General features: G+C 39.7%; 1 protein-coding gene across 2 annotated transcripts; it reads right to left on the bottom strand.

The window, feature by feature from the left end:
- Positions 1 to 18: 18 nt before the first annotated feature.
- DNAJB14 (DnaJ heat shock protein family (Hsp40) member B14) lies at positions 19 to 27,871 on the bottom strand. 2 transcript variants are annotated; one of them, XM_035324058.1, is made up of 8 exons: positions 27,704 to 27,871; positions 21,334 to 21,508; positions 12,060 to 12,205; positions 8,726 to 8,911; positions 8,224 to 8,318; positions 7,465 to 7,574; positions 6,095 to 6,271; positions 19 to 3,433 (listed from the first exon to the last, which is right to left on the bottom strand). In XM_035324058.1, exons 1-8 carry the CDS (start codon positions 27,834 to 27,836, stop codon positions 3,394 to 3,396), a joined length of 1,062 nt encoding a protein of 353 aa, XP_035179949.1. In that variant the 5' UTR covers positions 27,837 to 27,871; the 3' UTR covers positions 19 to 3,393. The 2 variants fall into 2 exon arrangements, with proteins under 2 accessions (XP_035179949.1, XP_035179948.1); XM_035324057.1 differs by having other exon boundaries at positions 6,099 to 6,271.
- Between the last annotated feature and the right edge of the window lie 95 nt (positions 27,872 to 27,966).

Raw genomic sequence — 27,966 nt, 5'->3', positions numbered from 1 at the left:
AAAGAAGAGATCAGGAACCCATGCTTGTGCTATCTTTAATTCCAGATTCAACACAGGTCATAACGAAATAAAAAGACTAAGAAGTTAATTCTTAGTAGCTAGTAAAATTGAGGGATTTTCAAAAACGCAATTTAGTTTGTCCCTTTTCTTGCCAATATCTTATTTTAATGAGAACTTCACCTTCTGAGGAAAGGCCATCTGAAAAGATTCCAGTACTCCACACTCTTCAATTAGCATCTTGCTCACAAGAAAACTTGTTCTGAATTTTCCAGCAGATTCCATTTAGCAAGACCAGGGAAGACAGTGACATTTGTGAAGAAAAAAACCTTCAGACTTGAGAAAATCATGAGGAGAGAAACGCCCACTTGAAATATTAAAAGAAATGTTTGCAGGCCATATTTAGAGCAGGTTAATCTTTATGCTTCTGAAAGTAATAGCATCATTCTACATATTTCAAAGTGCGCAGCTATTTAATCTGTTAAATGCTAAGTAGCATTTTCCACAAGTATAAATATATTGACAGTTTTTCATTTTTTTTAAACAGCAATTACAATAGATAATCCGAGGAAACGTAACAACTTAGGTCTCCCTTTTGAACTCCTGAGACACCTGCACAGCCATAGGACACAGATGTGGGAGTGTGGCCTTGGGCAGTCGATAAGCCCCATGGCTGGTGATAACATTGGACTCTTAATGATGAGGCCATCGGGAACATAAAGATTCTAGAGGGAATGAAGAAGGGTGATTCAGGAGATGCTTTGCCGTCTCGGGTTGCTTGTTCTCTGGCCGTTAAGGCATGGAAGTTGCTGGGGGTTTGCTGTTGCTGGGCAAAGTTGTTGACCAATGAATAGTGAGTGGGAAAGGACTGCTGTGGGGGAATGGTATAAGAAGGGAGCCTGTCCTCGGTAAGACAGAATAATGAAGTTATGTCATCAATGAAGGTAGCAGCAGTTACTGATCCTAAAAGAACCCTGGTGTCCGTGTGGTCCTTACGCCACACACAGACACCGCGTTATTCCAGTTTGCTGAGATACTGATAGCAATCTAACCACCGTAACACGTAGCTCCACATTTACCCGCTTCTCAGCCGCAGCAGCAGTAACAGCAGGGCAGATATTACCCATCAGCAGCTTTGCTACGGCCATCTCTTAACTCTGCCTTCATTCTTCCAGTATTTGACAAGTGCACTGTGCATCTTTTTTCCTCTGTTAACTGAGAGATTGCCTGCAAGCTCAGGCCCATTTGTGGACCAGAAGGTCTAAGTACTTATTACTTATTGCCTTTGGAACAATTATTTTCTATTACTGGCACAGGAGTGCCAGTATGTAATTTGATAGCTTGTTTTGTTTTCTCTAGTAGAATTACAATACATTCTGGGCAGTTGCAAAATCCGGGAATTCATGTTTTCCATGTAAATGTCTTTTGCGAACTTCAAACATTTGGGTTTCCTTCCATTTCTTCTCCCTTTTCCTGTCATCATGGTAAGAATATCCGGTACAGCAACCCTTTATTTATTTCAACAGCTTTTATTTCTGCTTTGTACCTCAAGCTTTGATGTCTACCTTGAATGCTGATTTAGCTGCTTAGTCAAAAGTCTGCAGCTAGTCTTTCTCATGTTACACCAACTAATTCAACAGAAGGCATTTCCACTGGGACAGTTTAGAAAAGGTACACATGCAAATTGATTTCTGGATCACCAAGAGCAATGGCATATAGCGTACTTCTGAAGCCAAATCCTGCTCTCAAATGACAAGACTAGATCAGAAGGAATTTCAGTGAAGTCAGTCAAGTATTTAAACTTTCAATTTAGGATGAGAATTTGGCTCCACATAAACTGAGAGCACTGTTCAAAGACAGCAGTTTTCTCAAGCAGAAAATTCTGCCCTTATTACAAGCCACCTGGCATTCTCAGATACAAGAAAACATTCTCCTGCATAGCACTGTTAAAATGTAAAAAAAAAAATAATAATAATAAAAATACATTTTCAACCCACTTTCAAAAAGCTTTAAGGGCATTGTACATAGCTGCTTCAAAACACCTCTTTGTTTCATTGTCAGGTGTGGCTACACACAACTTCTATGTACGGGCCACCGAGTTACATTGGATGTAGAAACCAAACGGTGTTTGTTCATTTCTAAGAAGTCGATCCAGATATTCTGGTCCAGAAAAATGCATACGCTACCTCCTCCTCTAGTTCCTGGCCTGGGACAAGTGACATGGCTCCGACCATAGGAGCATACTGCAAGCCAGCAAGCATTTAAACAGTTGGCAAAAGTGTAGAAAGGCACAAGGCTTGTCCTTAGCAGTATTTCCATGCTCCACTTGTGGTGCCCATTGAGGAATCACTGTTAGGACCTAGCTTGAAATAAAAAAATAGTAAGAAAATGGAAGTCTCCCAGCAAAAAGAAAATAGGTTGCCATTTTTTTCAAAGAGCTTTTGAGATTTACTATTGCGTGTTTTCGTCTACCTTTGCAGTTAAAATTAAGGAAGCTATAGATGCGTGTCAGCCATACATATGGATTTACTGCTGCTGGAATACCAAATGGGAGAGCTGCTGTAAACTGTTGCAAGAACTAAAAGCAATGCTTTCAATGGTCTGTACAGAATTTGCAAATATTTACTCTGAAAAGAGATTAGTGTTTTTCTTAGTTTTCTCTGCATTGCTTAGAAACACTAAAAAACGACAACAGCGAACTGCTACTCTACACCAGATCAATACACCCCAACAGATAATTAGGAATATATGCTATTATATTTAAAAATACCAAGTTCTTCTAAGCTGACAAAGCTTAAAGATTTTACATAGAGTTAGAGATAAAATATTAAAAAATCTTGTTTCAACTCCACACACTTGACATCTGAATAGGAGTGATATAATCATACTATTTATTCCATCAGTGAGACAAAATGTTGTATGGAACTAAATTTCTGAGATTTTAAATAGAAAGTCATTTAACTCGTATATACACAAAGTGTTCTTTCCACAGATATTTACATGGCAAATATGTTAGAGGAGAACCACTATGACTAAGTCTCTACAAGTATAGCATCCTTTCTGAGCTATTCTCTCTGCTGAAAGAATTCACAGAAGCTTTGAAGTAAAATCTAGACAATTAAAGTTACCTATATTTCACAGTAGGTAAAGAAGCCATTAAATGATATTTCAGTATAAGGTTTCTGGAAACAGCTACACAGTAGAGTTTTACGTCCACCCCTCTTTTCCAGCATTCATGGTGAAACTAAATCTCTTCTTAATTTACAAGAGAAATAACGGCATACGTAAAGATGTATGTGTACAATTGTTGCTCATCCTCCTCGATAGAGGCTTGTCAACCGTTCTAGTTCTTTGCAGTTGTCCATGGACATGGAATCTGCTTTCTTTCGGAGACGGTCATCTCGATAAACTTTTGCTGCATAAAGCAAGTCTGTTTCTTTAAGAAAAAAGAAGATTTTTCAGGTTAGAAACTGAATGCTTTGCACACGATGCATTCCTCTTCTGAGCTGTCCAAAACACCTCAGGTTTAATCCTCACCCTTTTCTCTTCCAGTCTATTCTAACTACACACAGACACCTCCTAAACAGCACTGCTACAGGCTTCCCTTCACTGGGTCTTCCCAAACATTTCATCTTTTTCAGCAGTGAAACTGGTAACAGCCTTCCAGCACCCTCACATGTCATACAGTAGTACCTGATTACAAAACAAAAGCAAAAGCTACGACTTGCATCAGGTCTTGTTAAACAAAACAAATATATACAACACTCATTTTGCACGTTATTGAAAGCTCTAGCATCTTTTCTGTGCCAAAAAGCCATTCTGAATGTGAAGCTCATTGCTTCAACTGATGCTGCTTCAGACTGCTAGTGTTCAGAGGAATTACTAAAAGAGCTCTCTGTGTTATACTGGTGTTCAACAGCATTTTAATTCATTCTTAAATGTCAGTCAGTGTTGGAAAGAGGATTTTAACTGTCAAAGAAAATCAAAATCACAACAGGTGTTTTAAATCTCTAAAAATAAAAGTCAGCTGTGTCTGTAAGTAGAGAAAATCTATTAGGGGCTGCTTCCTTGAATGTCAGTTAGGGTAGTTTTCACAATCTGATAAACCGCAAATAGCAAACAACATGACAGTCACCACCTTCAGGTTGTTATTCTTCTTTACACTAGGGTCAGATGCTTCTCTAGTCATCAAATCTTTTCCATTCAGTATTTACATACAGAAGGGAAGACCTCTTTGTGTAGTCAAGGACTCTGTTCATGCTTAACAAAGTAGGCATCTCAAGGACAAATGCTGAAAAATGGGAAAGGTGTTTTTTCCCTCTTTCCCTACCCAGGTGGAGATTGTGTATCAACTAAACATCTACATTTTCCAAGGTATTTAGACAGTAAAAATAGGAGACATGTATGCAACAGGAGACACACATACCAAATACCAGTAAAACCTGTGTGTAATGACCAGATCACTAAAAGTAAACTGTTCTACCCAATCCACATTTTGCTGAAAAAAATGTACAAAGAGTATGTACCCTCTTTATTGTGCTGGCTTCTCTCTTGTGTTTAATTTTTGTTAACAATCATCTCTCATTATTGCAAACCATTTCATAATAATATGACTACCAATCATTCATCTAGCAGCCACTTGTAGAAGGCAAACTATATGTTAATTTCTTGAAGAGTGAGCATATTCAATCATTTCAAGATAATCAAAGGACAATACAGTTGGAAAATATACAAGAGTTTTTGATATTTGTTTATTTGTTTTATACCCAAACATACTCTGACGATTTCCTGTGTTTGAAAAATCTGGAAAAAAATGATTCTGATCTAATCTAGTAGTCAGGGCAATCATCTGGTAGTTTCCCCCCAAAAGGACAGGTGTTTCTCTTGCATACATGGGACTGATCGGCATAGTTTTCTGCCAACAGTTCTTCTTTCCTTCGGGCAATTTGTAAACCTTTAGAGATTTACTTGGGCATACGCAATATGTACTCATGAAAACGGAGGGTAATGCCTCTGGGAAGCAGTGGGCCTGCTGTGCATGGGCAGTAGTTTGTATTTGTATACACAGAGGTCAACTGTAACGAATGCATGTAGTCCTGTGCAGGCACCTGACTAACTGTGATGTCTGTCTGGCTTTTACAGCTTGGAGGAGCTAAGGGGCCATCTCAGCAGAAAGGCTGGCCATCACAGGTCTGCAGAGAGTAGTTATGCAGAAACAGACAATTACACTCAGATAATCAGTGAAATTTGCTTTCAGTAAGTGATTGACAGTTCACAACTTATTTTTTTTCTCCAGTAAGGTATTACCAAAATTTACCAGCGGAAAGTTCAAGCCATTTGGTCACAGATAACAGAATAACAGGGTGATAACTTGGAGATGGCAGATGCTACTCAGTACTCTTTAACACTAAGTTCTAGGCTGCATCTCCTTCAAGGAAATTGCTCTTTGCATTATATTCAACTAGACTGGAAACATAGCTGGTGAACTAAAAAGATTGTTTTCAAAGTCTGATGTAGCCAAGGAAGCAAGTCCAGGGAGGAAAAAAAAAATCACTCAGCACAGGCAAAAGATTAAGCACTGATTTCTAGCTTATGGTGTTCTAACATGTCATGTTGGGTGCCCTTGGTTGCCTGGAAAAGCAGTGTCATTGGTACTGCAGTGCAAGGCAGATTATCTTTTCTCTTGCTGTAAACATCTGTCTGGGCTTTTCTTTTATTTATATTAAAGCACCTAAGGATGATACACAATACAGAAGATGATGCCATGATAAAATAATGTGGAAGAGATTAGAATTTTCAGCTTGTCCTGAAATTAGAGCAACTCCTTTCTCACTATCAATTCACTGTAGTCATTTTCTAAGAAATGGTCACAGATAACAAAATGATAGGTTAAAATTGCTGATGACTTTCAGGTGGTGGTTAGGTCACAGCAAAATTAAGTGACACTAGCTAGGACAGTCTGAAGAAGTGAGAAACGGTGGGGAGCCTTACCCTTGCTTTCTCATTCAGTTATATTAATAATACAAGCATTTCATTCTTGCCTGTGGTATTTTTTTTAGTAATGCATGTGTTTATGAAATTAAACATATTAACAAACTTACTTTGCTGCCTCTCCTTCCAACAGTTATTACGAATGTTGGACACATAATCCTCTTCCACGCTCTTTTCCACTTTCTGTAATGACACTCCTTTGTATTCATTTCTAAAGTCCTTGTTGACATAATAAACGACACCCAAATTTTCTGTCTTCATTTTAATTGTCTGACCTGTACTCCTGAAAAAAAAGAAAAAGAAAAAAAAAGAGGTGGGTGAGAGACTAGATGTTTATTTGACCTTTTTTGTAACACAAATATACTTTTAAAATGTTATTACGGAAGAACAGCACATCACTGAATTTGCCATTTCAAGGCAAGTAGTGAAATGAATGGCTGTACCATCTGCCAGAGAAGAAAATAATACCTTCACCTGAACATTAAGCTTTTGCTGTTTTCATCCTTAATCTTTAAAAAAACACTTTAGTAAGACACTTGTTTCATACCTCTTTAGCCACATATAAGCTTTGATAATAGAAAATTCCATTTAAACACAACAGAAGAAAAAACAAAACGGGTCACTATTGTGACAACCCAGTATGGGCATCTCCATTCTAAATTGCTTTCTGCAACCCTTGACAAATCCGGTTTCCTGCTGGCATTCTGCAGATTAAAAATCAAGGAGCGTGCACAAACATTTTGGCAGGTAAGTATTTATACATATCACAACAACTTAGATTCAGAAAAGAACAACAACACACTTTGGAAATAAAGAACTCAGGAAAAATAATAAAAGACAAATAAAAAACCTTTCTGCTGTGGAGCTGAGAGCTCTAGATGGAACTGAGGATTGTTAAAATAGTTGTGGTGAGTGGGACAAGTGTGTTAGGTAGTTGCATGCTTGGTATTTTAAAAAGTTCTCTCTCTTAAGGAAAAAAAAAAGGATCCGTCTGTACAAAACAGGTAAGTTTCACTATCAAAATCCCTTGCAAGAAAACAGAGATAGACTATTTTATCATCAACTAGAACAGGCAATTTCTCTTGCCCTTGTCTAGTTGATAAGGATGAGTAAGTTTGCCTTCAGGCACTTTGCTTGCTATAAGCACAGATGACTCCCAGAAGAATGAGCCTTAGCAGGTTTCAGCATTTGATTAAATACATTGGAGATACATGAACAACTTTGTCTCATATTAAAAGATCTCCTAAACTCAAGTATTGCTGATCTCTTTTCTCTGTTATATTCGCAAAGCATATTCTTAGTACACACCTTAAAAGTTTTGTTTTGCTTCACTTCATCTACACTTCCTTTCCTTTTCCTCACTGTGGGAAATCATGGACCAACTAATGAAAGGCTCTCTAAAAGCTTCTAACAGGGAAAAGCTGATTACAACATCCTTCCCTCTGCTTTATACTAATGTGATTGAAAATTACTTACGATCTTGGGTATAAGGCATAAGGAGGGTTAGATACCATCAGCTGGCTCAACAAGGAAACAAGGATCAGCACAATAACGGGCATCAGCTGAATGAACATAGAGAAACCTCCCTAAGGAAAAAAAACAAACAAACACAACAACAGATTCAGGTATCTCATAAAATAGTATCAATTTAGCTGGTACATTTGACATAATTTGATTCTAAGCATGACTTTCTACTTTAAGTTTCAAAAGCCACTTTGAAACTATAACTACAAATCTGCAAACACTGTAGTGTTATCTTAACTTTCCAATGCATACACAATATCTGTAGGGTGCTGAAGCTGCAAGTGTTCATAAGTTAGCATGTAGCCACAAGGCACTATTAAATTAATAGCTGAATTCAGCCACATAGTACTCCACGTTTTAGTCTCATCCAACAGCCATATGTAATTACACAGGACTCTATATAATTCATACGTACAATTCTTACTTCAGCTCAAATCAACTTCTAAATGCAAGCAAGAATTAGTGACCAGTCAGTGGCATGACAGTGGCATACAACAATGGATTTACAAAAACATGCTATTATCTTCTCAAATCTGCATGTCCATCTACCACATCAGTAAGACTACCACCTGCCAAAGTTTTAAACTATGTAACTGGCAAGTACAAATCTTCCGCTACAGTACAGAGCCGCTGTACAATCACATCACTGAAAATGACTACAAAAAAAAACTTCACAATCCACAGTTTAAAGTCAATGGTGCTTAAACATACATCACCCCTCTCTTCCTCCCTCTCATGTCCACTCTGACGGTGCTGATTGGGATGACTGTAGCCAGCACGACCGTTAGAAAATGAGTGTACACTACCTAAGAAAAGAAATATCCATATTTAAAATATAAAATGAACTATTTAGAGGTCAAAACAGGAGCAACAACATAGAGAATTTACTGTTACCACATGATGATGCAAAAAATAACCCAACTTTAAGATAACTCACAATTCCAAAGTCATTTAAAATATATATTTTAAGCTTTAAAGCAACTGATCTACTATTTCACGTACTATAGGATCACCACAGAAACCCCAAACAATCAAACTCACATTTTAGGGATTTAGCAACACTTAGAGGAAATTTTAAATGTGACATGGCTTAGAGTTGGGGATGGAGGATGTTTGGAGCCATTTTTTTACAATGTCACAAACTCTAATGCCACTCTGAGTACTACTGTTCAGAGTGTACCACTCCCATAATTATGCCGATGAATACAAATACCTGTTGGAAATGCCCCTCCAAAAAACATATTGAATAGATCTTCTGGAGTAATATCTGCCTCACAGCCTCTGTGGAAGTTGAATCTACCATTGCTAGGGTGATTGCACGTTTGCTCTTCGCTGCCTGTAAGGTCATACTGCTTTCGTTTTTCTGGATTACTCAGCACGGCGTAGGCATTTCCGATTTCTGAAGCAAGGAATAAAAGACAACTCTCCTAAATGAAAGATAGGAGCTATTCCAGCATGAAAACTGCAGTTTCAAAGTCAAGAATAGGCAGAGACTGATGTCCTTTACTGTGTTACAAATCACCTATAGTACAACAGGGTCCAGAAACATCTCTGCGTTTGGTAGCATAGTTTTTACCAGGTTTCCCAACACTATTCCCAAGCCTCTTAACCTGTTGAACAAGGCAGAAGGTGGGACAATTTTCTTCCTTTTTTAGGGGAACACCTACATCTCTGGACATTTTATTTCTCACTGCAACTGAGAAAAAAGAATTGAGCATTACAAGAGAAGCTCTGAAGTTTGGCAGTTGCAAAGTTCAGTCAGCTCTAGCAGCTTAACTTAAAACCATCATAGATTCAGCAGGTTTCTTTGGTTTCATGTGGGAAATAGTAACTTCTTTCAGTGTGTAAACTTTAAATTCCCACTCTTGTAGATGATATTTTTACTCACGATTCTAAAGATTCCTTATGGAGTACATTCATAAGACAAAGTTTTGCACGACGTAACGTGAGGAGTATGGGCATGCATGACAGGAACCTGTGCGCTCCTAAGGCTGTTGACACAACCTTAACATTTAGAGTCTGGCCTGGATGCCTGTCCTGCTTCATGCTACAATACCATGAACGGACAACTTCAATTTTGAAAGCAGAAAGGGAAAAACTCAGCTAGCTGTGCATGGAAAGAATCAGTGTGAAAAGACCACAAGGTCTGCCGGCTTTGACCCCAGCTGCTGTGCACACACGTAGCTCTTGCAGATTTAAGGAAAACTTCTGCTGACAATTAATGCACAATCTTCACTCAGTCATATCTTCATTAAGATGACCATAGCAACAGTAATAATTAAGAAATACTTTAAGTGGAGAAGAAAAGTCAAAGAAATTAAGCCTGAGAGTATGTGATACACACTAAGGACAGCAAACACTGCTACAAGATCACTCTGTTACTCAGCCAATGATAAAACTAGTAGTAAAAACTTAAGATTTTTTTTCAACAATTAAAGATTTAAGGCGACATTAATCAGCTGAGCAAATAAAGTGAAGACACCATACTGTCATGGTATGGTCAGCAAGCTTTCTTGGCTATTTGTTTATTATTTGCTTTTGATTATTTCATGCTAATTCAAAACAGATTTGATCCAAATAGAGTTATCTTTAATTAAAGGACATAAAAATGAAAGAGATTCCAAGAGACTTAGAGTGATGATATTTGAAGAAATCACAAACTTCTAAACTAAAATAAAACCTCAAGGAAGATTGCTTAATGCAACAAAGGGTAGTACCAGGTAGCTTTAAGATCTAAGTACCTTGCCTGACACCAAACTCAATTCTGTTTTCTAATGTAACTTTTCCATAAAATAAAGTACTTTTTCTTAAAATTTTGTTATGAAACTCCTTTTCTCAACTGTATGTCAGAAATTCATCAGGCACCTTTAAAAGCAAACTACATGATACATTTACTGAGCCATACAAAGAGATGACAATCATTTCAATGAAAGAAAAATGCTAGCTTTCTTTGAAGATTAAAAATTTAAATTAATTAAATATTTTAAAATAATTAAAGTTATTCAAATTTTTAGTCAGCAAGATTTTCTGTTCATGCATTCATCTAGTTAAGAACCAGAAAGTGAAATTAAGTCCAAGAAATCCAACTTGACCAAAGTGCTCATTTTAAATCAAAGATTAAATAATAAGATACCAATTTCCAGATTTCAAAGATTATTTAAAATGCTATTTACAGGGAAGAATTATTTAATTTCTAGGGCTGGAGACAATTTTGTAAGAACAACACCTTTTTTAGAATAAAGCCATCACATAGCTTTATTGAAACAACAATCACTGATAAACTTTCCTGCTATGGTACATCTACTTTTCTCTGTAATTGTTAACAAGCTATGATAATTAACCCTCAAAATCTTTATGAGAAGTCTTGTTGGCATTTCTTTTTTTTTCCTTTTTAATTTTTTTCCCCAATGTAAAAATTGTAACTGATAATTTTTTTCAAATGTCCGAATATAAACCTCGCGCAGGAAAAAATACAGAAGTACCACAGATCGTTTCTTTCTGCATGATCATGTCAGACAGATTCATATTGCTTTTCATCTATGTCTGAGATGAAGCAGTAGTTTTCTTCAAAACAATTCTCCTGGCAGTGGGCAAAGCCTGGCAGCCTTAGGTCAGATCAGACTGTAAATCTTGACCAAAGAAACAAAGACAACTATTAATGGGCATTTCTCAATAAATGCTTTTGTATGGAAAAAGTATCAAAAGTACACACATGGGAGAAATTGTAATGAAAAGGTAACTTAGCAAAGCACATGATTCAGTAAAAACTGCCTTTTGCTATTAAGTATTACTTTGCTATTTGAGCTTGAAATAAAAACAAATGTCATGGATTCAAATGCATACCTAGTAAAATTCTATTCATTTGAGCAATATAAAAATGAATATGCCCATGGCAATTTTGTATATTCAGTCAGGATGTTTTAGAGGGCTATATGAATGCTTAAACTAGAAACCAATTTACTTATCTCATAATACAATATTATTCACTACAAGCTGCAAATCCAGTAAAAGCAACGCACCAACCAGTAAATGTAACTTATCCTTTTAAGTGTACTACTCCCATCCGAAAAAATAGCATGTTTATGAGGACTGTCAATATTTACTCCATGTAACTACTACTCTTCATTCAAATCACCATTCTTGATACAGGTTTTGCAGAACCCAAAGTAATGGCAAATGCTATAACCCCCCCTCAAAAACCTGAATAATCGTATCATATGTACCGGTACATTCAGTCAAAATGGATGACAGCAAAGTGCAACTGGATTTCACAAAGCAAGCATTAGTATTCTCTCTCTGTACCTGAAAATTACAGTCAATCCTCTTAAAATGAAGCCTCTCCAGAAGTCCACATTATTCATCTCAACTTCTAGGTATATGCCAAAATAATAAAGGTCAAACATTTCTTTGGCTAAAAAGGTCAGTTTAATATTAGCTACAAAATACCACACTGACAATTTTATAGAGTGACAATCAAACAATGCAGATGAATTGCTTTTAAACCGACAGAGTTCAATCATAAAAGAAAGTTTAAGTAAAAATTTTACTTTTAAAAGCTTCTGTTGCTCCAGGTGCATGGTTTTTGTCTGGATGGAATTTCAAAGCAAGTTTTCGATAAGCCTTCTTTAGGTCTTCTTCACCTGCATCCTTTGACACCCCAAGGACTTCGTAATAATTTTTACATTTCTTTATACTGCAAAAGAAAATGAAATAAAATACTGTATCCAAAAAGATGTAATAGTAGTATGTTAGAACACAGCTGCAAATGAGGTAACACATTGCACTGACGGAAAACATTACCTCTCACTTTTAATGCAAAATAAACAAAAAATTCCACCATCCAAACAAATAAGAATGCCATTTTTCACAATAAGCTCAAAACCGAGCACAATAAACTATTGTATTCAAAATTACTTACTACATACATTTATTTTGCTCTACTTGTATTGTAAAACTACTACTACTACTACAAAAAGGTTTCTGTTTGCAGTTTTTACATAATTTCCTCATCTCCAATTATGTGAATATTGCTGTTAATAAAATGAGAATTTCCAATTTACTTTGCAGAGCTAGCAGGTAGAAAAACCAGTTTTGACTGTCAACAGCAAATGTATATTGTTATGCAGGATCTAAAACGAAACAAACAATACCTTCCTTTCTCCAAACAAAAGTCAAGTCACAATTCATTCAAACATTCACTTTTGAGGGAATGTGAGAACACCTCTGTTGCTGGGAATGCACCTGGATCTTAACAAACTTTCTCTAAGAGCTTATATAAGTTAAAAAAACTTAAAGTTTCTGCAATTACAGATTCAACTCATCTCAGATGTTCAGTGAAGACTCTGAAAACCTGGAAATATTCAGTATAAGTAATCTATATTGTATATAGCAGTCTATACTACAAGCAGTCTCACCCAGAGATGAACAGCAAAATCTGGAAATGATTTGATGATTTGTATACTTTACCATACCCAGAAGAGAGAAACTGCAGTTACAAGCGACTGAGAGAACGTTAATTCTGTGTAGGTAGGAAGAACTTATCAAACCAATAAATACACCTTAAAATCAATCCTGCTAAGTTTTATTTTTTTTCGACACAAAGTTAAGAGTTCATCATAAGAGATCAGAAACAGAAAAAAAAATAAGGCTGAACCACAGAACTGCATTGCAGAAATGAGGCACACTAACATTTGGTGAATACCAAAAGAAAAGAGCTGGTCTGAGCAACAAATAGAAATTACATCCAGAAATACTTTAAAAGCTTAATGTGAGTCTCTTCACATGGCTATAACTGTGTACACATTCTTTTAAATGCACACATTTCTACGTAAATATGGGTTTAGTGTTACAAAGACTATACAGAGAGTAGCCAAGTGGAAAAAAAAGGGAGTAAGCAAGCCTTTGGAAGTTTCATGAATGAAGAATGGGGACCCTGTAATTAAGGGAATGCTAGCATTAGAAGTACAACCACACCATCGTGTGTGGTCCTCCGTAGTTCTCAGATTGATCAAATCAGGTTTCATTTGAGGGATTCCTTTTCCGGTGTAATGGAACAACATGAGCTTTTACGGCTGTCTCCGTGCAGCGCTCACAAGAGCACTGACTTGAATGTATGCAGGCAGCCGCCAACACGAACATCCTGTGACATAAATACAGCTCATTATATTGAAGTAGTGTTTAATAAGCTGCAGTTAGGAAGCTGATAAAGCTAATTAAAAAGAATACAGTAAATCCATCAACAAGAAGTAATGAAAATACATTAAATTAAAAATTAAATTAAATAAAAACAACAAACAAACAAACAAAAAAGGAACATCAACCTGTTCTAATCCTCAAAAACTTGCCCCTGACTTTCCTCCCATTCACGGCCAGTGAAAGTCCTGTGGTGGACAACCCTGATGGGGAAAGTAGGAATGGCTGTTACTGATCCAAAGATGTGCAGGTCAGTACATGACTCACCAGTTTCTGACCCCACAAACTGCTTAGAGCCAGTGCACCAAACCAGAGCTACATCTTGGTGAGGATGTGCAGGCAGGAACCTGCTGGGTGGGTCATACAGAGCCTGCCCTCAGAAGAGGTGAATGAAACTGCTGTCCTGAACGTGGCACACAAACGAGCTGTTACGTGTCAAGAAATAAACATTCTGCCAAGGTACAACACATTTCTATTTTCTCTTTGGATATCTTTGTTAATACCTGCTTTGTCAAACAAAATATGCAAATGCACAAATATTTCCATTCCAACATTCCTGATTTTGTATGAAGCTATGACTTAGTATTTCAAGCACACCTTATTCCAAATTGCCCTCGTACCCTGACTGGCTAGCCTAGGCTAAACAGCCAGCCTTAAACAAAGAAGTCTTTGTGAGTTTCTGATGGCCACCCCTGACTTTTATTCTTCCTTGTGGGTTCACGTCAGGATGGGCCCACTCACAGGAACACTGTCTGCTACAGACCTGTCACTGATCCTCCAGACCACGTACACAGCCTTGCTCCTTGCTGCTGCACAGGACGAACCCTCAGATACGTGACTCCTGTTCACTGCCTGGCCTTCAGATCTTCACCTTCAGATCTCAAGCAGGTCAGTGCTAGCTCTTACAAACCCCAGCAGCAAACACAGGCTGCAAGTACTCTGCCGGGCAGCCCGAAGAGCACTGCTGCATGTCACTTCATAGTGAAGCACGCGGACCACACAAGGCAATTTTGCAGTTTAGCAGGACTTTGGATTAGGTAGATCAAACTTTAAAGCTAAAGTACATCAAATGATTGTGTAAATACACAGAGGCCAAAAACTATACCTTTATCTGGAATTCTCAGCAATGACTTTGTGCTATGAAACCCTCACTACACCCTGACATTAGACAAGAGTCTTGTACAATTGCCGCTTCAAGGCAAAAAGCAATCCTTACAGGGTAAAGGCTCCATTCTTGGCCCCTCAGCAAAGTCTGAGTAGTTTTGCACCAGAACTCCTTCCACAGCAGCTTTGCACTGGGGAAGGCAGCACAAGTGAAGATGATCAGAAGGTGATTTCCAATTAAACACATTTATCAGTGTTTGTGGTGTACCCGTGAGAGGCAAAACTTGAATGAATCACAAATCCAACCTGGTAAGCTGGTTTCACTAGCAGGACAAACTGCAGTGGATCACCAGGGCAAGCCACCAGGCCCTCCTGTCATACACGGGCTGCGCAGTCACCAGGCTTCTCCAACACCACTTCCTCCCGACTCTACCTTCAAGAGACGGGAATCATGGGCTTGGCAAAGGCTCTCCAAGATTAAGTCCTCTTCCCTCAGACTGCCACCATCCGTATCAGAAACTTCTCTCCAGCTGCTGGGAGCTGTTGGAAGCCATGGCCCACTTCTGATCCCTGCTCCTTAGTAGAAGCAGGCCTTTTCGGACATACTCGTCGCCTCTTGTCTCCAAGCCAACTGATATTGTAGACTGATGCACCCCAATCCCCACTCTGCCACAATCCCTTGACTGAACACTTTGAGCTGTCCTGTGGAAATTTGTCTCATGAGGGATGGAGGGAGCAATTGTCCACTTGTCTTCCCACTTGTCTCTTGTTCCCAGTCATGCAACGCAGGCCAGCAGAGGCTGGGAAAAGTTAGAGGAAAAACAGTGGATGTTTCGGAAAAGGCCAATTGCTGATGTTAGTTGGGTCTCAACCACATCTGAAACCCAGGTCCTGCAGTACTTGCAGCATGAACTAGTAGTTTTCCAAAAGCTGCATTTCTGTTATTTTTGTTTGGTTTTGCTGCAGTTAAGGCAGGGTAATCCGCAGTGCTTATTTACTTGCACATGTAAACCCCACACAGATGTTTCTTTTTAAAATTGCAATTTGCTTATGGACTGCCCCCTTTTGTATTGAATTGTATTGTTTGTTTGTTTAATTCTGGCTTATTTAAAAGTTGTTACTTTCAGCATCAATTTATTTTTGTGAACTGTGATTCTTGCATTTTTCTTCCCTGGCTGGATTACTTCTATTTCAGAATCACTCTGAAGTTCCTTCTGCTCTTTAGATAATTTCTACCCTTGCTGAACTGTTAGCCCCCTGCCAGCACCTTGGCAATATCCTCCTGGTTAACAGATTCACTGTCTGTTTTAGGAGGGCACAGTGCAGGATGCTCCTGAAAAAATATCTGACTTTTTGAAAGTGGACTTCTCAAACTGCACCAGAACAAGCGATGGCCTACATTCATCCACAGCCTGTTGGCAGAGGAATATTGAAACCTCCACCACCCCCACTTGCAGTAGACAAGCCACCTGTGGCAGAACCACCCAAGCAGCTCTGCCTGCTGCTGTGCTCCTCTCCCTGTTCTGACAGCAGAGCAGGTCCAGAGACATCTGCTTTCACCTGAAGAAATTCTGGGGCTACCACCGCTGCTTCTCCTGTGCCTACAAAATGATGTGATCCTATTGCTTTGCTCCTTGTTCCACTGCTCGAATCTACATTTCAGATTAGGTCACCAGCTTTTATCAAGTTAACCAAACCCGTTTGCATTTCTGCATCAAATACCTGCAGTGATCAATAGCTATGGATTTTGATTACAACTACATATTTCAAAGGGCCTTCCAAAACCTCTGTGTGCACGCATAGGGGTGGCTCCAAAGACAAATACTTTGACCACAATCTCCAAAAGCTCCTGCTGGGAGTCACAGTTATTTCTCCCGATGGTAATCTAAACTGAGCAGCACAGCACGCAGCAATGTGAATGCCAGAGATAAAGAACTGCTCGAAAGGAAGCTATGCTGACTACTGATCCCAGTGTTTAGCAAAAAAAAATGTACTAAAGTACAAACCAGTTTCTACATAGGTTCAGCTGAAATTTCCAATGATGACGGAGAACCTGAAGCAAATGGCATCTTGCAGCTGAATTGGGAATGTGCCAGTCACAGTTTAGATGAAAAACGTGTGGTCTGCAACAGGTGTTCTAGGTTGGAAAGAGGGGCATCTTCATGCTGTTGTTGCAGAGCTCAAGCTGTTATCAGCATGCCCCTAATATGTCCCAGAAGTTTCAGTTCACTGTTTTTCTTACAGATGCAACACCACGTTAGGGTGCATGTCTTGGTACTTGGTCTCAGATGCACTCACTCAGTTTTTTTCTCCTGTGTATATTAAATGAAAATATTCAACACTATACTCACATTAGCATACTTTCCTCCAGATTTTAAGTTCTCTTCTTAATTGTAAACTGTAGCTTAATTGTTAAAAGTGTAGATTAAAGCTTTCTGACACTATCTTCTGTGCCACTTCTCCACGACAGACCTTGTAACTATGATTTCTACCTTGACTTTACTTTCCCAACCATTCAACTGCATGTTTCAACGATTCACAGAAGTTCTAGAAGCCTAATTAAAGGAATGCCCTGATTTCTTTCTTGTTAAAGACTTAGTGACTGCTCTTATTATTCTATTTTAACTATCTTCATGACCCCATGTTAAAAAAAAGTAACACTATATCTTTTTGCTGAGTTTGCAGAAGTCTCTGCAGAAGTCACATGTCTTGCATTCCTTACATGAAATGCGTAGAGAGAATTTTTTGGTTTGCTCGGTGAATTTAAGTCAAGTTGCTGATTAACTGTTGACCGATACTTGATGAAATTTAATCCTGCCTTGCAAAGTTCCTACAGAACTCATGCCTCTAGCAGTTTGTTTTGGTTCTAGCTCAAAGATCCAAACAAAAAATAAATAAATATTTCCTGTGCTCTCCTCCAAGGGTCAGGCACTAGCAGTGCAGGAGAAGCAATACTCCAACAAAGCTTTCACAAGACTACAAACCAAGTCTAACATATTAATACTCATGGCAATTATTTTTCAGTTCTCAAAGAGGTAATCTGGAATGTATGCTTGAGCTTCTTTACTAAAGAGGCATTGGATATTACATGAATTTTAAGATAATTTAAAGGGAATCTTTATAAAGTGTACAACCTATCTACTGCTCCAAAACATTTTTCTTCAAATTATGCAGTAAAAGATAACACACATTTGACAGCATAAAAAGAAATGGGAAAGATTAATACACAGAAGGCAATTGATTCTTTTATTTATTTTTAATTTCATGCTAGTTCACAAAACTTTTCCAAAGAATCTACACACTTGGTACAAGAAGGCAGATACTGTGAACAGAATTTGCTTGAAAGTAATTAACAGCTCTTTGACAACTGTAATCTGTAAGAATCAATACTTTTCCAGTTCAGTAAAGGAAAAATAAGTTTACATTTTATTTCTTACACAGATGTTTCGTGTCTTTATCTCTGTAAAAATGCCAATAACCTATATCGAACATTAAAGGAATTGCTTTAAGTATAGAATGCAGAAGCCAAAAGCAAATCTCCCTTTTTTGCCATGCATGTGATTCTCACACACTTATCTTGACATTGCTCAGACAGGATTCAATTGCCTAGAGACTTCTAGAGCACTTGCACTGAAAATGCATTAAACCTACTGCCGGTCCTAATAGATTTCTGCTCATCTCTTATCAATCGCTATGACATGCAGGCCACCTAAACTGTAATGGCAACCTGATCCAGCCCCTGGTGACAAGATAACCACCATTAAGAAAAAGATGCATGCATGCAGATGGTGTTTCCACAGAATTTCAATTCAAAAATAACAAGGTGCTTTTGAATATCTCAACCTTCAAATTGTCCCACTGCAATAGTAAGCTCATTTCTTACAGAGACCAGAGCATCACCCAGCACTTATGCAATCAGTGGAAAGGTATTGCATCTTAGGCTTCTCCCTGTCGAGTAACTTGTTTGCAAGCTCATGCAATGCTCTAGAAAAGTGTTATGATAGCTTGCTAGTGATCAGTGTCCCCTGTGTATGTGGAAAAAATAAAAACAGCACTCAGGTGTTTGTTTGTACTCTTATCTGCCCACATTATTAGAGTAACCCTGAAAAGCAATGCAGTTTAATGAGTTATACTGATCCAAGTGTCTTCACTAAGCTTCTTAAATCTAAAGCAAATTTAACATTTCTGGGCAGCTCCAGGCATACCAATCAGTGATTCAAGCTGGAGAGGTCAGAGCTATCCCTGTCCTACTGCTCACCAGTGCCTATAAGAAAGGGTTGTACATGGCATGTGTAGTTACATCTGAAGCATCTCCTGTGAGGTCTATACTGAGTTACTAATGTGGAACCAAAAATTCCTAGAGATAACAATACCTGAGGATAATGACTATCTTTCAAATCACAAGCGTATAAAACAATTCAGTTTGATGGACTCAAATTCATTGTAAGATTCAGAATTAACAAAGAATTGAAGATTTCTTACCTTGCTATTTAAAAATATATTTTTTTCACTGGAAAAAAATAGAAATCAGGCATGAAACAAAATTAAACCCACTTTTTTTTCCACACAGCATATCTATAACCAATTCAAAGCTCTGAAAACTGTTCAGCTGTGGTAAAGCAGAAGCATATGGTAGTGACAAGCTTGACTCTCTAAAGAATACCCTTCCCAGAGGGGCATGTTTCATTTAACTGGAAAAGTCTGGGGCCCGACTGAAGCAATAACATATGCAGCCTGTCATGTTTCCAACTCAAAAGCTCATTCTCACTGTGGTTTAAATGAGCTTCCCTTCAGCTATCATCACTGAACGTGTTATATTTTTCCATTAGGTTTTAGCCCACTGTTTGTATTTAATACTGTTCTCTTTGGCAGGGAAAACATTATTTTCTTCTTCTTCACCACAGATTTTTTTAAGTGGCGTGTTGATGTCACTAACAGACAACGTGACAAACTCTTCAAATGTCCCAGCACGGCTAGAGATTTGCCCTGCTGATTACTGCACATCTAAACTAAAAGGCAGTCTTTCTCCAAAGGTTTACGAACTGCTGTGCTGAAGGATGCATCACTCAGACTAAGGTCAAGATTCTGTTTTAACAGCTGATTTTCTATGTTGTATGTAAAATATAAACAAACTTGGGCTACTCTCTAAGCTAGTACAATTGCTTATTCGCAACCACCCCCTGGGTGTGTGTGGGGGGGGGTTGTTAAAACCCCAAATTTTATATTCACAAAATAAATTGTTGAAATAGTCACTAAAAAGCAGTGTTGCATCAATATTATCCTCAGCGTGTGATCTGGGTGAATACCTCTGGTTCTGATCTCCCCAAACTGGAATAATTTTGTCTGGTATCTAGTAAGGCCCTTCAAGGAAGCAATCCCATAAAAGCATACCATGGAGAAAAGCTGGCTCTATAGCATCATTTTAGGCAAGATGAAGTAGAGAACATTACTTTCTTATAAAACAAATAAACAAGCAAACAAGAAACAACTTGCAGGCAGCCTGATGTCAAAGCAGACTGCAACTCAGAATGGCGTGTCACGGGTGAGCGAATACTGGCAGTAATACAGCCTTACTTGTAGCAGCTCTCTGGAAATGTGTTACATGTCTTAATCTGATCTAAGCCTCATTTTATGGAGGATTTACTTTCTGGATATTTTGTCTCACAAACGAGCCAATGGCCTCACCTGCACACACACATACCAGTATCTCAAGGTGGTTGAAAATCTATGTGCTTATTCAGAGTTTACTTTAGATGTACCGTGAAGGTCAACTGTATCAGTCAACCAGGGAGATGATGGTAAATGAAAAGTTTTAGTAAACAGCCACAGTAAGAGGATAATCATGAGATGCTGTTTTCTACCTGCCTAAATACAGTGCTGCTGTATCAACAAAGAAAGGCCAGTTTTCCCTCATTGGCAGCACAGCTGAACAGATTGTTGAACGTCAGGAAAAGATCCCAAGACAATATCAACAGCAACATACATTTCACATCAAAAAATTAACACACAGATTTGTGTTCTGCGCAACAGGTCAATCTACACAAACTAGGAGATGAGGACCTTTTCATTTCCCTTCTTTGAACTCCCTTGAAAATATCTGTGCTCTGTTTATCTGAAAATAAAGGTGGGTTTTGAGGTGTGCAGTTTTAGAGTGGCCACATTAATATTTCTTTAGCAAAGGAAAAAAAGAGCACATCTCAAACAGTATTTTTCTCACTCCTACTGACAACGAGTGTGTAATGATCACGTAATGTAAGAGTTACTCGCCTCAAAAGGACATTTCTATTGATCTTTGTTTCTTTTCTCACATCCTCCTTTTCTGCTGTTGTCCCATCTTAATACTATCATGCTATGTGAAGTCCAGACAGTTTACAAACGGTGTTTAGACTACGTGCTTCCATGTTTCTCAGGTATCTGTACTTCCAGAACAAAATAGTTTTTAACTCTGGTCTAAGACCAGCCTGAACAGCAAGATTAGCTTGACAATAGACTTTTAAGAGTAAGTATATAATGCAAAGGCCATACCTGTATACTCCTTCCATTTGGTCTTTGGTGTAGCCTTTTCCACTTTCACTCGCAGCAGATGCATTGCTCTCCTTCGTGCTATTGGGCTTACTTTGATCATTGCTACTGGCTGGTTTTCGGCAGTAGGCGCCTCCCCCAGCAGTACTTCCATTCTTCGTAATAGCTTCCAACAGAACTGTAAAACAACAGGATATCATAGTATCATTACAGGCACTAGTAATTAAGTCAGGGCTCCCAAATACCTTAAATGGGAGCACTGCATTGTAAAAGACTAGCTGCTATATTCTCCTTTCTTTTCAGTCATCACTTTGTACCACAAACATATCTGAAACCAGTCTGCAGCTCCTTTTCATGGCAAAACTAGGGAAAAGTGTTTCAAAATTCATGGTTGGAATTCTCTCAATCTCTGTCAAGGTAATTTAATAATGGAGAGAATATGTCCAGGTACTCCTCCATGTGTTTTAGAGGCACTGAACGCATTCTTTGGGGTGAAAACATCAAAGTACCTGAATAAGCAACTGCAAACAGAAAAGAGGAACGAATCTAACACCCTAAAGAACCTGACAGTTACTCCACCCAGAGCCCAAACCCAGCTCCTGGTTTGCCTAAGTAGGCAAACTTGTCCTGACAAGAGATTTATTGATATTTATGACACAGTAATATTTGGTGATATTTATCTGGTTAACAGACATTTGAACCAAGAGTTATGGACTTTACAGCAAAACTGACAATTCATTTCCATTGTTTCTTTTAAAAAAATAAAGATTTGGAGCACTTCACTAATACTAAATGAGAAGACCGAAACGGAGATTTTTTTCCCCAACAGCAGATTGAAGCTCTGGTATCTCAGTGCTGTAACAAAATATGCTCTTTGGTCCATAGCTTTCTCTGGTAACCTTAAAGAGGGCGACAGAAGAAAACAGCCTGCTCTTTCTCAGCTCATCATCCTTACATGTCACTGTAACAAAAAGACAAAAAAAAAAAAAGACAAGTAATGTATAATGTCCCAGGGAAAAGGCCATGGCACCTAAAACAAACTACACTGCAAACTCTGGGCATCATTTGCACTGAAGTTACACGCTTCCGTTGGCAGCTGCTAAGGAAAACAGGGCTGTTCAGCTCCACGTCTTTCCCAGCAAGCAGCCTTAGGGTTACCTCATTACCTCTGGTAAGGTCACGAACAAGAGACTTCCTGATTAAATTCAAACATGACAAAACACATACATGCTTAGAGGAAACAGAAAATAGGTAGCAAGACTGAAGTACCTCCCTGCCTGTGGAATAGGGGTAGGCCTCACGTGAATGTCAGCAGTCTCAGATTCCAAAATAAAGGCTGTTTCATTATATTGCTGTTAATGCTTTCAGACAACACAAAGGCAGCATCCTTGTTCCAAGGCACGAAGAATGGCTTAGAGCATGGGCTCAGTTCCTGAGCCGTGGGATGAATGACTCGACTAGTGTCACAACCTAGCCCATGCTTACCTGGGGAAGTGAATGAGAACCCCCACATCTCAGAAAAGCACTGATAATGTCTCGTCATGACAAGAGTGATGAGAACCAGAAAGATGAAGCCACATTTTTGACAGACTGGAAATCTGCAGTGCACCCTACTAGGGGTTTCTTCAGCATGTCAGCTGCTGCATTATCCAGGTATGTGCAACCTGAGCCATTAGTGGCCACAAACTGATGTTCTATACCCCCTTCAGACAACACTAGCTGAAATTTCAGCTATTGTTTGCTCCGGGTAAATTGGGACCAGTCAGCAACACCCAACTCTTGATTCCTTAATTTTGAAAGCCAGTGTACTTTTGCTAGATCTTTAAATCCTCTCTCAGATCACAGAAGGAAAGACCTCAAATACAGTCATTTTAACAAATCATCAGACATGAAGTTGCCTTTTTCTTTCTGGATATAAGCCTGCATTCTGGGATCATCCATCTTACCAGTAAGTCAGAACCAGTCCCATTCTAACCTAGGGGGCTGCACATGAAACATAATGTAGATAACAGGTTATTAAATAGTCTCTCTTTACTGAAGAGACAGCCTTTCAGAGCAAGATAGCAAACTACACAGAGCAAACTACATAGCATTTCATAAGCAAGCAAGATTTAGTATCATTCAAAATGCCCTAACAAAAATTCCCAGAGGAAAAGATCCCACTCACTGTGAAAGCATGTTGTAGCTTTACTGTTAAAAAGCATTTTCCTCTAGAAGCTAATGAGAAGAAGCCTGAAGGACTTTCTCCTAAATCTAATTTAAAAATTTCTCCTCTGACTAGCACGGTCTCTCCAAAAGCAGCAGCAAACTGGGATCCTACACATTCCAGCTCGTACCTCAGAGAAGCACAGGAAGGAAAAGGAAGCAGAGCTTTGTTTAAAAGGAAGAGAGCCACTTTTCTGAGACGTGCTTCTTGGAGCTCTCCGGTTTGCTTTTATTTAATACTTTGCTCACTACCCGCTGGCAGCAGCAGCCCGAAGGACTGCAGGCAGACAGCCCCACGCGGCCTGACCAAGACAGTCAGCTGATTTCAGCGCTGCTCTCGCGTTCGCGCTTGCCTCAGCACCATTCATCAGTGGATCAGGTCAGGCTTTTCACTGCGGAAATAAAGACGAGGCTCACAGTTATGTGCTGGTTTGTACGCTCAGGGGATGTTTTCACTACAAACGGAGTGAGGTTCTTGAAAACAGGAAAGCTATAGTTGCAATAAGGATTGTAACTGAAGCACACATCCGAGTAGCTGCAAGCTTCTTCTAATACCATCTGGTACAGCAGTTAAAGTTCTCAGGTCAATGAAGGAATAACTAATTGAGAAGAGAGATTTGTACACAAGTGCCCTCAAAATGAAGCATTTGAAGACCAGATTTGCTCCAGATAAGTGAAAACAAAAAACGAGATTATTCTTTTTCTATTTTGTGATCTTCAGTATTTAATAATGGTATCATGTGGGATCCTATCAATCATATCACCCTGACTTACCCTCTACAAATGATGCGTAACGAACAGTTCTGCAAAGCCTGTCTTTGTACCTGTATTCCTCTAGAAAATCCCCATCCCTACACTAGCCCTTGTGCAATATCCGAAGCACTAATAATGGCAGAAACACAGATACAGGCAACAACTTGCATTTCTAACATCCAGCAACTCCTCAGAGCAAATCGAGGCGGTAAGTCTGTTCAGAAGCTGCCTTGCCTGCACTATGCTTTCAACACCACTACTTCCTAAAAACCTTGCCAAAGCTCTCATCTACATAATGGAGCTGCAGTGCTGAGGAGACAATCTAGGACACTCACAGAGTGAGCGTTATTAAGTCAAATCCGTAAGCGTTAACTTTATAAGCTAGCAGGACACAGCACACACAAACACGCTGCTGCTCTGCGTTGAAAAAGAAAATCCTGCAAAGGGTCTGGAGCAGTTGTTTCCTTCAGGTAAAAATATTCAGTTCATATCGTCACAACAAATTCTGACTCGTCCATGAACTGGTGGTGGTAAAACCAGCTGTTAGAATGGCACCACGAACAGTGTATTAAAGAGAAATTTCAGAGTGCACACAGATGTTTTAAAATAGGATACGCAGGGAGTCAATGATTTATTTTCTTAGCAGGTTAGGACAATGAATCTCACCTCCAAGTGTACAAAGGCTCTCTTGCATGCACTGTTACTCAGTTCTGAGTGAAAGATCCTCGCACTCCATCTGATTCCACTGTGGATCGAACACAACTCCCGCTTCACTAATGGAAAGACCAGCTGAATTCATACCAGCGCACCACCCCCCAAAAAATTAAGCTCCCATACTCCTGAAAAGAAACGCTTGCTTTTAAAGGCAGCATCAGAAGCAGTGCAAGAAATCTTGAGAAGCCCTGAAAAATAAAGCTGTCCGTAACGTCATCTGGTGCCTTCAGCTCCAAGCAGAATGGCGCATATGCTTGAAAAGGAGATCATCCTTTGTTATCTTTAAATCCACTCTTACAGATCTTTTCCAGACAAGCAATTAGTTTCCATTCAGTTGCAAGATGAATCACTATCAAAAGCATAATCAAACTTAATATTTTGATTGAGCAGCTGAATTGTACAACGATTTTCTAGCAAAGAGTGTCGTCAATGTGAACAGTTCCTATGAAGTCATCAGCTAAGTGCCACCAAATAAACACTGACCTTCCACTTCCAACTAGTAAAGCCTTAAAATGGCACCGCTGCAGTCAGCGTGTTCCAGGCTTTGTTTAGCAAAACTAAACTTCATTGATGACCGAACTTTAAATGCAAATGTTGCCAAAAATAAGCCACATGCAATATCCTTCTAGAGATAACAGTTAAAACCTGCTCTATGCCCTTTTGTAATCAACTATAACACGAGGAGGAGGAAGCTCCCACCAGTAAAAAACAAAACAAAAACCAACTCAGCACTACCGCTCTTGCTGCTTTTATTACTGATGGAACATTATTTGTGAAATGGTGGGCAATTGTTCCCAGACTTACACCAAAGATATGCCCTATGGTGAATTTGTGACTTCAGAGAGAAACTGGAAAGAAGTACCCCCGATACATATCCCAAACAGAGAACAAGTCAGCACAAGGGCTGTCATATCATCCCTTCACCACTGAAAACCAACCCTTTATGGGGTTTTTATGTCTGTAAAATAAGAATTTGTGTTAGAATTAAGTCAGAAACCTCAACTCTTTTCTTCTCCTCTGTATGCTATGACACAATTTTTAATTATCTAATGATTTTTTTTTCCAGGTGGACCCCTAACTTAATTTATCTAAAAGGACAATGAGATAATGAAGCAGTTGTTTCATTTATTCTTTGTCCCTGTAAAATTCCAGCCCTGATTTACTGCACAATTTCCAGTTCCTGTCCAGAGAACAGGATATTCTGTGTCTTTGCAGCTTTCTGTACTCTTTAACAGGTCAATTGCAGTGCCTGACAAACTTAAATAAACTCAACGAGTTGGTGTTATTTTGGGAGGAAAGGGGATGACTAAAAAAGAATTACCAACCTCCACGGGTAGCGAACTGAAGCACAGAGATATTACAGGTTTACAGAGTCCCCTAATTTCTAAGTACCTAGTTCAAATCAGGCCTAGGGCCTGATTTTTTCAGTGGTATTAGGGTATCTGCAATTCTCATTAGCTTCAGATGGAGCTTTAACTGCCCACCAGTTCAACAAATCAGGCCCTTGTTTCAAGGTGGATACCTGGAAAACGAAGCACAAACAATTAGCTGTCGCTAATGGAAACAGAGCAAAGTGACTTAACCTCCCAGAGAAATGCTGAGAGGCATTTGGTGTCAGTGCACAGTTCCCCAGATCACAGGCCACTACCACAACCACAGGACCATCCTCTTTTCACCAGATCCGTACCTCATTTGTGACACACTTTGCTAATTTCCACTGTGAATAAAACAAGTGTCCTACAGACAATAGCCTAATTAGCCATCTATTTCTTGCTCTGAATACTTTGCAATGGTGGTTAGGCAGTAGCGGCCCTACTTAAAATAAAAAGCAAAACAAAACACAAGATCTCAAAACAAATCACATGATTTGGTTTTCCCGAGAGCTACTCTGACTCATTTTGGAGGCAAGGGGTGGTAATAAGGTATGTGAAGCAGACAAAACTAGTTATGCCCTTTGGTGGAACAGGCTGAATTGAAACCCTCAGCCTTCCTGGCCCGCACAGATTCCAAAAAGCTGAACACATTTCCATGCACGTCATCATCCCACACTACAGAAATGTAGGGGAACACAGCAAGCTTCTGTTTGCTTTCATTTCTGAGAAGTACGTAAAGCAGCAAGAATACAAACAGTGCCACATGCCTGATGCAAAAAAAGCAGCAGAGTTACCTTCTTTCTGCTGATTTACCAGCTACATCCATCCAGTCTTGCAGGAAAACAAACAAACCCTAAAAGCTACAAGAAAAAGAAGAGCACTGATGACACCTTAGCTTATTGCCTTCGTATAAGAGTCAGGAGATGGAAAACGTTCACTGAATCTCTTCACTTGACATCCAGTGAAAAAACAGGCCTCACGTTTGCCATTTCTGGAGCGTGGCTTTGGGGTGGAACTGCAACTGGAAGCACTCTGGGATGCATTTCGTCCCGTAGCGAGGCCCTTAGGTCAGTACGGGGCATGAGGCGCTGCCTTTCCTGCCTCCCCAGCGGAACGGCCACCCGGAGCAAGAACCGAAGGAATGCCGCAAGTCGCCGTGCTCCCCGAAGGCAAGGGGACAGGCGACCACGGAAAGCCCGCCGTGCTCCTTTCCAGTGAGCATTTCCGAGCGGCGAGCAACCCCCACACCGGAGCGGGGCCCCTCCAACGGCCGGTAACGCGGGGAGGCCGCCGGCCCCGGTCCCCCCGCCCCCGGGCTGGGGCCTCACCTCGGGCCGTGTCGGTGGGGTAGAGCTTCTGGGCCTTGCCGAGGAAGCGGAGGGCGCGGTCGCGATTGCCGGCCTCCAGCGCCTCCCGCGCGATGCCGATGCACTTCTCCGCCTCGTCCCGGTTCCCCTCCATGGGCTTCTCCTTCCGCCGCCTCCGCCCGCCGCAGCGCAGGGAGAAGGGGCCCGAAGCCAGAGCGGGGCCGGGCACAGGGCGGCGGGGTCTCCTCGCTCGGCTCGGCCGGGCTGGGCTCGCCCTGCCCTCG

Source organism: Oxyura jamaicensis, chromosome 4 (assembly GCF_011077185.1).
Source record: "Oxyura jamaicensis isolate SHBP4307 breed ruddy duck chromosome 4, BPBGC_Ojam_1.0, whole genome shotgun sequence".
Classification (NCBI taxonomy): Eukaryota; Metazoa; Chordata; class Aves; order Anseriformes; family Anatidae; genus Oxyura; species Oxyura jamaicensis.
The sequence above is the reverse complement of the archived record's forward strand: the minus strand, read 5'-3'. Positions and strand labels throughout refer to the sequence as shown.